Genomic DNA, 12006 nt, shown 5'->3' with positions numbered 1-12006 from the left:
ATCTATGTTACTCATTAGGGGAATAGGACTTATCTACTTGCTTTTGCTGAAATATTAGCATATCATCATAGGGGAATGTGGGAGTGATGAGGAAAAGGAGTGCATGGAATCTTTTGCTCATATCACCTTGTTTCCCCACTACTGTAGGGCTCATGCATTTTTTTATGTGAAATAGTAGCTTTGTCTTTCTTTACTTGCCTATTGTGCATAAATTTTTTTAACAAACCAAGGTAAATAGTAGAACATATTGAGGCAAATTGACTACATATCTGCAAAAAAAAAAAAAAAGGAAAGACATTTTGTGGTTTCACACAAACATATTGAACACACTGCGAAACATACACCTTGGACTACAAGTAGCAGAACCTGGTCAGACAAGAACATTTCCTTCTTAATATGTGGCCTAAACAAAGAGATTCTGATAAAGTATCATGAGTGCTGGAATTCCAGTTGGATGAAGGGATACAGTACATGTTGCCCCCTACATGGTAAAGAAGCCCTGGAACTGTAAAATTTCAAGAAACCTGTGCATTGCTACAAAAGATTTTTTTTTGAAATGACGGCAAGAGCTTTGCCGAAATTTTATTAGAAGATAGGAACAAACAGAAACAAAATACAACTTCCTGAGCCAGGCGGCCAACAACTGGCAAAAACCTTTACCCTTCTAGGCGCCAGAAAACAAACAGCGCTGGAAGAAAAATAGAAAAACAGAGGAAAACTACTCAAACGATCTGTGAGACGTTCTGACTATCACGCTGTTTAGACAACTGAAGTTGCTGAAGGTCTTCCTTGATGAGGTACATTGCTACAAAAGATGGCAACTGCTTTTCTCTGATGCGGTAAATGCTCATGACAAGGGAAAAAGACCAACTCAAACACCAAATCAAGCTTTGCCGTGCAGTAGTTTGTAAATCAAAGTACCTGTTGTGGATAGGATCAGGGCCATTAGGCACCCTTCTCTTGCTGTCCTGGATGGGATCATCAGCCTTGAAATCCTCTAGAGTCCTCTGCTCTCCACCTGCTCTTGACATCATCCTCCTCCCGCCGATCGCCGCGACGCTAGCCGCCGGAGCCGCTTTCTCGCCGTCGTTCATGACTAACGCCATCAACACAAGCGCTCCGAACAAGATGGCCAATGCCGCCGCCGCCGCCCGCCTCAAGGACCCTGCCGGCCTTGTCATGACAACCGCTGGCCGCCGCCGCGCAGCGTTGTCTTCTTCCGTGACCTCCTCCTCCTACCTCTCTCCTGCCGCCTCACTCCACAACACTTCCTCTGCTGCTGCTCTTCTAAGAGCTTCTTCTCATGGGGATGGGCTGGCGCAAATGCGATGCAACGCTGCGGCTGCGCAACGTGACCGCATATTATAATGTGGGGAAGTAGCAGCAGGATTTGTGTCAGTCGCTGTTGCGGTATTCTTGCTTCTTGTTCTGTTCTGGCGCTTCTTTTGCTTTGGCTGATTCTGCTGTGCTTTTGAAGGACCTAATGGAGAGGGGAGAGTAGAATCAAAGCAAGCTGAGCCATGCTTGCTTTTGCACTTTGCTTTTTGAGTTATGTTGTTTTCCTACCTTTCCCTTTTAATCCCTTGTTTGTTCTTGTGAAGAGAGGGGGTAAAAGACAGTGAAAAAAAAGAAAGGTTTTGAGAGGCACTGCCATCTGATCCTTAAGGCTGCCACTGTTCTCCCTCAAGTACATTCCTCTCGGAAGATAATTCAGGTCATATGTACAAAAGAAATAGAAAGAATTCATCTTTGAGGGATTCTAGGAGAGAACAGCATGACACATGAGAGATTGCCCTGGCAAAGTGAGGTTCAAAAGCAGCAGCTCCAAAGTGAGCAGCACCCTGAAGAAATAAACTTCACTTTCATGTGATCTGTCACAATCCTTTTATTTGTCCTTTTGATTTGGTGACTTGGTGTGATGTTGCATATAAATGGTCCTTCTTAAACCAAATTATGATTCTCTGCTAAATTCCCGTTGAAATCATATTTCTGAGCACAGTCACTGAAGCCCATCCATTTGGAATATCTGTATCAGTGTAACCAGATTTTGTTGGGTTGTTGCTCCATGCTGGCGCCCCTACACACGGAATCAAGTGACTGGCCAAATACTTGTATATATTTATTTCTCTCTCTCCTTACTCTTCTGCAGGAGGCAGGGTTTCTTTGGCAGAGCAAGCTCTAGGCAGGAGACTGAGACCAAAGAGCTTCTATATTGTGGAAAGGGCCAACGAAGTTGGTTATTTTTGAGACAGGCTGACACAGTCGCTGTCCTTAAATCCGCTGTGAAGATAGACAACAAAAATAGTAAAGCAGGAACAGAGGGTTGCATGCCACAATGTCACTTGAACCTACTGTAGCAGTAAATCACAAATTACAGCATCTCCAATTGCAGTAAAGTCAGAATGTAATGTAACCACCTAGCTGCCAAACAGAAAACAGCAAGGTAATCCAAATTGTCCGAACATTATGTTTATCACTACATTTCATCCAATATCACTCAAATCTGTATATCTCAACTAAAGGTCAGTGTCAATGCCCAAGAAGGTGAAACTGCATTGTTAGCATCTACCTGATTGGAGTGTTCTAGGACCTGCAATCTACAAAGATTACAGCTCTTCCTGTACTGACCTGGCTAGTCTTCCACCTCAACCATGTAGACCGGGCTCTATTCTCGCATACGCCTGATGCAGTCCATGACACGCAAATCTCGCCCTTGTCAGAACATCCCTCGCTTTGCATCGTGCTTGACGCATTGCCACATGAATCGACTTGGGCGCAGACCATTTTTCACGCTCTGTAACACTGCAACCCTACAATGCTTTCACTGCAAGCAAGAGACATGGATTGCATTTCCATAGTCCAGTTGCGTTTGAACATTCAGAAAAAAGAATGGTCCTTGTCTTCAGAGTTCAGACACCGCTCTAGCATCAAATTTGGATTGCAAGTTAGTCTGCAGAACTGGATATCCTTGTCCCCGGAGGAGAAAAGAGCAAAAAGGCAAGATGGACTCGCATCTCCACTGCTCCATTGATGCGAACTCGTGAAGGAACTTACGCCTCCAAGATAATGCTTTCGATTTTGATTCCACAGCCATCCTGCAAGCATCGTTTATACTAAACGATTACACAAAAATGATTGAAATTATGAATGGTTCGCCTTCGTCCGCCCACGGCGTCACGTTGTGTGAGCTCCGGGACGGCGAAATCCGGAGGAGCGCACCGGCGGCATCTAGACTCCGCACGAAAAGGGAAACGAATGTGATTAGGGTCAATGCGTTCCATCAGGAAATCAAACCAGAAAATGCCCCTCTAGATTTGAGTGGCATAGCCTCCGACGCGGCGCCTCCGGGACAGAGCTCGGGCGAACGGCGGCGGCGCCGGTGAGGCGGAGGGGCAGAGGACCCGTTCGTTCCTCCAGTCCTGCCATTTGGCTGGCACGCCGACAGGTAGGGCCCACGTCGCGTGGGCCACGACGTATTTTTGTTGTACGATCACTGGAGTAAAATTGGATCGCGGTTATTTATTAGTCGCGATCCAATTTTGGGCCACCAGTGACCGTACGATCCAGATTAGGCGGCCCAGATCGAGGTGGCCGAGAAGCCCAAATCATGTTGGCACAGGCGGGACTCGATCTGGGCTCGAGCGTGGGCTCGTCGGCTCGTGAGTGGCTCCCGGATTACTTTGTGTTCCCTATGCACCCTAATAACTAGGCCTTAGAAGCAGCAATGCTGATGGGCCTGTCTCCTGCTTCAGTCGCCGCAGCCCACGACCCGGAGCCCCCCGAGGCCGGAAATCCAATCCATCTTTTTGGATAGAGGTGGAAATCCATGCGACGAATAAGATCCATCAGATCTGTATCAAACTAAAATCCTAATCTCCACTCCTCTCTCCTCCCATGCCTGCGTCGCAGCCCCTGCACGGGGTCCACCGCCACCGGCCGCCGGAGCTGAAGAAGGAGGTTGAAAAAATATTGGATCAATTTTTCTTTAAAACAATGTTGGTACAATTTTATTTTCAAAAAATTTGGATTCAACCTTTTCTTTTGGCTCGACTTTTTTCAAATAAATGTTGGTTCAACTTTTTTCCAAGAAATGTTGGTCCAACTTTTTTGAAAAATGTTGGTTCAATTTTTTTTAAATGTTGATAAAATTTTTTCAGTTAAATAAGTTTTTGATCTGCAGCGTGTTATAATGAGCTTACTGAGCCTTGCTGGGCTTCATGGTTTCATCCCTTAACCATCTTTCGGTAGACATATAGGAGCCCTCTCCTGAGGCCGGGAAGCAAGTTGTGGCTGCTGTTGAATTTAAACAGAAAAAAATCATAGGCCCCTGGATTTTCCCGGTGCGGCGCCGTTTTGATTTCCTCGAGAAAAAAAATAGTTGGAGGAGAAGGCCGTTATGATCCTATCGATCACTTGGATGATAATTGGTTGGATCTATCGTCATCTGGTACCAGTTAGCTCTATAAATAGAGGGCCACGACTTCTATTGAGAGCACGCTTCTCCGATCATCTTGTTTATCATCGTCCTCCTCGACCATGAAGCTTTTCGCGGCCGCCTGCTTCGTCCTCCTCCTCCTCAATTGTAAGCAATCAACATTATCTCAGCTCTGATGTCACACTAGTGAGTATATATTCCATTATTATCTCATGCATGTGTTGCATCGTACGTGTGCTGTCGTAGGCCGTGTGGCGGAGTCCCGGCGGCACCGTCATCACCATAGCCCCAAGGCGGCCTATCGGACGCACAAGCTGTTCGTGTTCGGGGACGACTTCGCCGACGACGGCAACGGCGACTCGGACTCCGTCGCGTGGCACCAACCGTTCGGCATGTCGGACACGGCCCACGGCAGGAAGCCGACCGGCCGCTTCTCCGACGGCCTGGTGCAGTCGGACTTCCTGGCCAAGATCATGGGCCACAGCGAGTCCCCTCCGCCCTACACGGGCGACGACTGGGACAACGGCATCGACGCGTCCGGCTTGAACTTCGCCGTCGCCGGCGCCGCCGCGCTGGATGTGACGGGGGGCGTGCTCAACATCAGCGCGCAGGTCCAGCAGCTCAGGAACCTGGTCAGGGACGGCCTGGTCGACGACCGCGACTTCAAGGAGTCGGTGGCGCTCGTCGCCTACTCCGGCAATGACTACACCAGCCAGGACGTTCGTGATGAGCCGATCCAACATCATTCGATCTCATCTAATCATTTATTATATATACAAGTACTAGATCTCATATGTGTATCTATGCCATATACAGAACTTGGACGATCAGGTGGCGAAGGTGGTGGATGAGCTTGCGAGCGTGGTGTCGCAGCTGCAGGACCTGGGCGTGACTAAGGTGCTGGTGAACACGGTGCCCCCGTTCGGGTGCTCGCCGTGGCTGGCCAGGCTCTCCGACTACAGCTCGTGCGACGGCGACGGCAACGCGAACTCCGACAAGCACAACGCGGCGCTCCGGGACCGGCTGGGCGGCGAGGAGGACGTGATGCTGCTGGACGTGAACAGCATCGTGACGGACCTGGTGGCGCCCAAGGAAGGCTCGGCGCTGTACGCGGGGAAGTTCACGGAGCTCCTCCGCCCCTGCTGCGAGGGCACCGGCGACGGCGGCTACTGCGGCCTCGACGGCGGCTACTCGCTCTGCGACCACCCGGAGGAGTACTTCTACTGGGACCTCGTGCACCCCACGCACGCCGGGTGGAGGGCCGTCATGCAGCTGCTCCAGGGGCCCATCATGGCGTTCCTCGGCATCTCCAACCTCGAGCACCTTTGATCGGCCCATCGATCATTTCCCTCCATGGAATAATATACAATAATAGGCGAAGACTAGCTAGTTTGGATTTGGTAGTTAGTTAGTTTGGAATAATTCTTCGTCCATGCTTTGCATTTGGCTAGTTAGCTAGATAATACATCTTACTCCAGGTTTGGAATCCATCTGCTGCTGCCTGCTTCTGCTAGATTATTGGCTTGTTAATCGAGCACACATATGCAGCTGCCTTTTTGTCTTTGAGATGGGATATATACTGTACTTCATCATATGAAAATGGATTCCCTACATATATCTCGTCCAAACCTCGAACTGCATGCTTTGCTTAAGTTACCTCTGTATTCACTTCATTTGTTTAATTTTTAGAAATATATGCAGGAACTGGACCTAGTACACAAAGCTATAATTAACAACAAGATCGATGTAGATCCTGGAACTCGTTCGGTTGCATGCAGAGATCACCATTCTGTTAACAAGTTACAGAATCCTGGCTATAGTTTTTTATGTTTCTTGTTTTCACCATTAGCGCAAAAAGCTTAGACGATCCATTCATTCAGCTGGACTAGGCCTCCAACTACCTCTTTCTGGGCTGTGCGTGCGTCTCATCTCTTTTATTGGGCTGCAAGACCCATGTTATGAATGGGCCCTCTTTCGTTAGGCCATAACGTCTTGTCGCCGGACGGCGGACGCCATGGCGACCCCGGAGCCGGAGGAAATGAGTAGAGGGACTGAGGGAGCTTGTCGATACTGCAACAGCGCCATGGCGAACCGAGTCCTCGGCTGTGTCGTGCTTGTGGCAGTAGCTGGCTAGCTGCACCCACCCAGCGTCCATACCTCACGAGTGAACGGCAACGATCTTCTGGTGCTGAAAGTTCTAGCCAGAGGATCGTAGTCGTAGACAAGGGTTGAGTCTTGTCACGACTCACGAGCGCGACAATCTGCCGCTGAAAGCATCCGTCCGTCGTCGTCACGGAGGGACGCTTCTCCGCTTGCAGTGACTGACATTTCTGCTTCAGGATTCATGCCGCAAGCAATGGATAGCTCCACCGCAATTTCTTAGCGAACAAGATAGGCAACCAAATTTCACAAGATTACATTACATTCCACGGCAGGCATGCAAGTGTTCTGCAGAACGCGATCAGAGAGGTACTAGTTCTCAGTTCTCACAATCCACCATGCCAAATTACCAGCACAGAAACACACGACAAGCAGATCGCCGGAGCTCGCACGATTTCCTCAGTCCGACCAGCGAGAAACTAAATCCGCCGCCTACGCCTTGATGGGGAGGGGCACGACTTTGACCTGATCCAGCACGGGGCCGCAGAGCGAAACGCCGTCGCTGGCCTTGGTGTGGTAGTAGGAGCTGTAGAAGGTGAGCCGGGTCCGGACGCTGCTCGCCACGAACCTGAACCCCGCCGCCTTGAACCCGCCCTTCCCGGCGGACTCGAACGGCACCTTCTGCGTCACGTTGCCGGCGAACGCCTCCACGAGCATGGACCCGTGGCAGCCGTTCTTGGCGTCGCCGACGGCGAAGGACAGGTTGTAGGCGCGGTTGGGGACCGTGCGGATCACCTGCGCGATGGCGCTCTCGCGGCCGGCCACCAGCTCCACGGCGTACTGCCCCTCGGGGACCGAGAAGTGCGCCGCGTCGATGAACCGCACCGCCTTTAGCGACTCGATGATCCAGCCCGGGAGCGGCGACGTCGTGTCCTTCTGCTTCAGCGGAAGGAGGACGCCCACCGACGAGTTCTTGAACACCTGCGGCCCGATCTCGAAGCCGGCGTTCTTGATGAGGTTGTCTGCACACCAAGCACGGGATCCATGGTTCAGATCTTACCTGCAGAGGCATTCGTTCCTGAAAGAGAAGAAGATCCATTCCTGTTACCTTTGGTCGGGTACGGCGTGGGCAGCTCCTTGATGGCGACGGCGTCGAGCAGCGGGCCGCACAAGGGGTCCTCCTGGACGCCTGGCGGCCGGGGTTGGCGAACGTGACCTGCGCGACGGGGGAGTAGGCGCGGAAGCCCCAGACCCAGATGTCGGCGGGGGCCGAGAGCGACGGCGCCACCGCGATGCGGAGGTTCTCGTCCTGCACGCACGTGCGCGTCGCCGCGAACGTGAGCGCGCAGAGCGCGCCGGGGCGCACCGTCACGTTCTGCGACGCCGACGCGCGGCTGCCGAGGCGGAGCGCGTGCACGCCGTGCGGCACCGGGAAGAACATCCCCGGGCTGCGGCCCGCCGGAGACGTACTCGACGTGGCCGTGCAGCGTCCACCCCGGCAGCGAGTAGCGGCCCAAAATAATCACAACATTTTGGGACGATGCATGAACAGGAAAAACTAAATGTGAACTAATGGATCGAGAAACGTAACAGAGTGATGAACTAAAATGTATTACTCCTAGAACAATTTGCTGTCCTGCACAGTTATCGATCATGGGCTCGGCTTCACCGCCGGTCCGCGGGCGGCGAGCTTCGTGGCACCGAGAAAATGCGACCGAACGTTCTTGACGAGCCCCCGCCGCCGCGCCTCTTTGTTTTTGTAGAACCCTAGGCTTGGCATCCGCGTCTCGCGAGAATTTTGTTCGGACTTCCAAGGCTCGACCTCAGTGGCGAGCAAGCTGGAGATGTTCGAATGTTCGATTCCTGCTGCGGTCTGCTTTGGAATAGGATGGTCGAACACTCTATGGAGTTTCATGCCCTCGGAACGCAACGGTTTCCCTGCAAATTTCAGCTTTGTAAAGTTCTTTTGCTTTGTTGATCATTAGATTTTCACTTGAATTTTCCTCAAAAAAAAAATTTCCTCAAAAGATTTCTACTTGAACACGGCCAGTGCCCAGTAACACTGTAACACATCAAGTCATCAACAACTACGCAACAACGCCTGTAGAGAAGCACAACGAGATCATGCAGCCATAATCCTGACCAAAATTTCATTACTCTTATATCAAGATGTTGTAACCTGCAAGGTCAATTTTCATGTAGTATGCAAAAGAGTAAACATTACTCCGATACTACTCAAGGACCTGCCTCACCTGTTATTTACAAGCCAGTAACAGAAAACCCGATAGGGATGCAAACAATAGCGGCCTAACACCCCACAGCACAGCACGTTGAGATTGGTGAGTAGTTCAGGCATCACAGAGCCCGCAGCTTTTGCGGCAAAATCCAAGAGTATCCTTGGTACCCACCATGTATGTTGGGTTCTTGTAACACTCCCCAATAGCAGCCCATTTAGGGCAGAGGTCGTTGTCGTCTGAACATGGCGCATCTGTCCTCACATTTGGAGGATTATCGAATGATCGGACATGAATCCATTTCGTGGCAGACCATTTCTCACCCTCAATTACTGGGCAGCTTCCATGAAGACTACTTGTATCAGTTGTTGCGTTGACATGAAGACTGAAGAACAGGAGTGCGTCTCCTTTTTTCGGCTTCACTGCAGGAGCAGAGCACTCTCTTGTTTTAGGACAATGAAGATGCAAAAATGGGTTTGCGGCCACTGAAGCAAACCGTCAATGCAGATAAAGGCAGCCCAGCTAGGAGAAAACATTACTTATGACGTTAAGAGTCTGAAGGAGTACCTGCCAGACCAGATCTTGCACAATCTGACCAAGTTTCATCCTTGTACTGCAAATGGCCACCCTGAAAACAACGTGCCAGATAACTCTAACTCTCTAAGTTCCTGTCTAAGTCGCTCTAATTGCAACAAACAACTAATTGAAGTAATATGAGAAGTCAGAACTCTATTTTCAAAAGACAGAAGTGATCTCAGAACTAAGTGCATACCTCAGCACTTGGAAATACAGTCTCTCCACCCTTCTTGACATCCGACAGGTACATAAGTACAGTGGCAATTCGATGACCACCACGCTTCAGGTTGTTTTTGTCATGAAAATAATCAAAATGGGCATCATACTTTTGACCAATTTCATAGTGCAGAACTTGCATTGATTCAGCATTTTCTGAACCAGAAACAAAGTAGCTGTTAGATACTACCTCCGTCCCAAATTACTATTCGTTTTAATTCTTTTAGGTACATCGCATTTGCTACGTATCTAGACATGATATATATCTAGGCGCATAGCAAAAACTATATATCTAGAAAAGCCAAAACGAATAGTAATTTGGGACGGAGGGAGTAGTGTCCATCTTGTTCCGACAGGGAAATGGCCAGTGCGAATTACCTTCGGGAAGAAATGTCCAAGCAGCTACACGCTTCTCAATCCCAGAGACGATTTCATCCTTGAACGGTTCAAAGAAAAGAAGTACATCAGTGGTTTCATTAGTAACTGTTTGGCTCATAGGGTATGCAAAATGGCGGAAAGGAATAGTCAGGAGGGAATAGAGCCAAATGCAGTTCTAGCTGTACACACCGTGTTTAAATGGCCATTTCATAGATGGCACTAGAGTACAAGACAAATGTATGAACATACAAATGCCAGAATGATCTTCTCATTCAGATATAGCTACTTTGTTTTTTCTCAAGTAAAGGGTCTCTATTTTGTCGATACTGTACTAATTCATCTGTTTTTTGTTATCAGCTAGCAGAAATAGTATCTAGTCAACATGGTCTGATGTCAAGGAAGACCACGTCACTCTGCCAGCAGATATGCAAGCTCACGCACCCGCTTTGCAAAACCATGAGCCATATTTAGCAGACACCCACATATTGATTACATGCCAAGTCAGCAAGGAAGGCCCCACTGTCAGCAGATAAGCAAGCCCGTGTCCTTAGCAAAACCATGGGCCATAGTATTTAGCAAACACCCTACACCCACACTTTCAGTATAAATCAGCAATTCAATGCAGGTGCACATGACCATGGCGATGAGCAGAGACGAACGCACTACCACAAGCTCAAATGCACATGCACGAGGAACCGAATCGCTCAACCGGTGGTGGCATTGCGCAGGATGAAGACAGAATGGTTACCTCGTGCTTGGCCAAGAAGGTGCCGGAGCTGGTGCGCACCTGGCTCATGACGCTCTTCCCGGAGTCGTTGTCCGCCACCATCGACTTCTCCATGCTCCCCTTCGCCTTTAAACCCCAGCAGAAGCGAAAAAAAGGAAAACTCTGTTGTGAGCGCCTCCGCACAAATGGCACTTAGTCCACACAAATGGCGGGCCGCGGGCGGATCAGCAGCAACTCACCAGATTGACGAGGTGGTCGCACTCGCTGTCGGAGAGGAAGCCGCTGTACAGGAACGCCCTGCGAGAGCGCCACACACGGTGATACAGGACAAGCCCCGCCTGTCAGTCAGAACGCGGAGATCGCAAAAACCGCGGGCCGCCGCAGCCGAGCAAACCGCGGAGGTAAGAAAAGGCGTTTCACCTGGGCCGCCAGGAGAGCTGGGTGACGCGCGCCGGGTCGTAGAAGCCGCCGCCGCCGCCGTGGGCGTCGGAGAGGGCCGTGCTCCGGCAGAGCGCGAGCGCGAGGGCGGCGAGGAGGAGCAGGGCGGGCGGCGGCGCCATGGGGACGGACGGGAGTTGGAGGAGCACGGCGGGCGGAGGTGGCCGCGTCGGTTTCTCTCGGTTATTTTAATAACCGGCGGCGACGAGGCGGCGTCAGCGGGAACAGAGGAGGGAAAGGCGGGGATTCGGCGGCACCGGCACGCCCGCGGCGCCCACGGGAATGGCGTGGGGGTCCGGAGGCGCGGAAGCAGAAACGGACGGGGCGGGTGGAATTCAACTGCTGCTGCCGTGGAGGTTTCTGTGGGCGCGGCTGACGTGTGGAGTAGAGCGGGAGGGGTGCTGACCGGGACGCGTGGGTGGCGGTTTCGGCCGGTGCTCGGGTCTCTCGGACTCGGTTGTCCGGCCCGGGCGCCCGTCACGAGGGATGCGTGCCAAGCATGTGCGGGCCTTCTTTGCCAGATTCCACCTGCGGGGCCGCTGCAAGGCGGACGGACCTGCGCTGCGAGACGGGTCGGCACACGACAGAGTAGGGTGCGGAAAGAATCGGATTCTCCAACCAACGTTTCCAGCTTACAAGCCAAGCTTGCCACGTCCCGTATTCTCGTCTCGAAATGAAAAGCACAAAGCAGGTTCAAACGGCATCGCGCTCTGGTCAAGTGAGGCGCCACTGCAGTGCAGACGGTCTATTTTTCTCTAGTATAAACTTTTGAATAATCGATACAAGAAGGCGTCGGTTGGATGGCTGCGACTGACTGAAACTCTGAAAGTCTTCATCGCAGACGGACTCACGCCCGTTTGATCCAGAAGATTTGAGATCCGATCAGAAGCTGTGCAGCTTCC

The 12006-nt window shown here is 51.1% G+C and overlaps 2 protein-coding genes and 1 pseudogene across 2 annotated transcripts; 1 reads left to right on the top strand and 2 right to left on the bottom strand.

Annotated features, from left to right (window-relative positions):
- The first annotated feature begins 4509 nt into the window (after window positions 1-4509).
- On the top strand, window positions 4510-6039 carry LOC101786202 (GDSL esterase/lipase At5g03600). The gene is made up of 3 exons (XM_004986119.3): window positions 4510-4582; window positions 4682-5154; window positions 5252-6039. The coding sequence occupies exons 1-3, from the start codon at window positions 4537-4539 to the stop codon at window positions 5762-5764; spliced, it is 1032 nt and encodes a 343-aa protein (XP_004986176.1). The 5' UTR covers window positions 4510-4536; the 3' UTR covers window positions 5765-6039.
- Window positions 6040-6844: 805 nt separating this feature from the next.
- Window positions 6845-8545, bottom strand: LOC101783490 (annotated as a pseudogene).
- Window positions 8546-8659: 114 nt separating this feature from the next.
- Window positions 8660-11423, bottom strand: LOC101783088 (probable prolyl 4-hydroxylase 6). The gene is made up of 7 exons (XM_004981323.3): window positions 11087-11423; window positions 10906-10963; window positions 10688-10792; window positions 9940-9997; window positions 9542-9717; window positions 9337-9397; window positions 8660-9191 (listed from the first exon to the last, which is right to left on the bottom strand). Exons 1-7 carry the CDS (start codon window positions 11224-11226, stop codon window positions 8884-8886), a joined length of 906 nt encoding a protein of 301 aa, XP_004981380.1. The 5' UTR covers window positions 11227-11423; the 3' UTR covers window positions 8660-8883.
- Window positions 11424-12006: the final 583 nt, after the last annotated feature.

The sequence above is a fragment of the Setaria italica genome, chromosome IX (genome assembly GCF_000263155.2).
Source record: "Setaria italica strain Yugu1 chromosome IX, Setaria_italica_v2.0, whole genome shotgun sequence".
NCBI classification, from domain to species: Eukaryota; Viridiplantae; Streptophyta; class Magnoliopsida; order Poales; family Poaceae; genus Setaria; species Setaria italica.
Note: the sequence above shows the minus strand (reverse complement) of the source record. Positions and strands in the feature narration are given on the sequence as shown.

Excerpts from the sequence above, each read along its gene's own strand:
- LOC101786202 (XM_004986119.3), top strand. The coding sequence starts at position 4,537 with ATGAAGCTTTTCGCGGCCGCCTGCTTCGTCCTCCTCCTCCTCAATT. Across the intron at positions 4,583-4,681 it reads CGTCCTCCTCCTCCTCAATT|GCCGTGTGGCGGAGTCCCGG; the intron begins GTAAGCAATCAA and ends GTGCTGTCGTAG. Across the intron at positions 5,155-5,251 it reads ATGACTACACCAGCCAGGAC|AACTTGGACGATCAGGTGGC; the intron begins GTTCGTGATGAG and ends TGCCATATACAG.
- LOC101783088 (XM_004981323.3), bottom strand. The coding sequence starts at position 11,226 with ATGGCGCCGCCGCCCGCCCTGCTCCTCCTCGCCGCCCTCGCGCTCGCG. Across the intron at positions 10,964-11,086 it reads CAGCTCTCCTGGCGGCCCAG|GGCGTTCCTGTACAGCGGCT; the intron begins GTGAAACGCCTT and ends GCGCTCTCGCAG. Across the intron at positions 9,718-9,939 it reads TTGGACATTTCTTCCCGAAG|AAAATGCTGAATCAATGCAA; the intron begins GTAATTCGCACT and ends TTTCTGGTTCAG.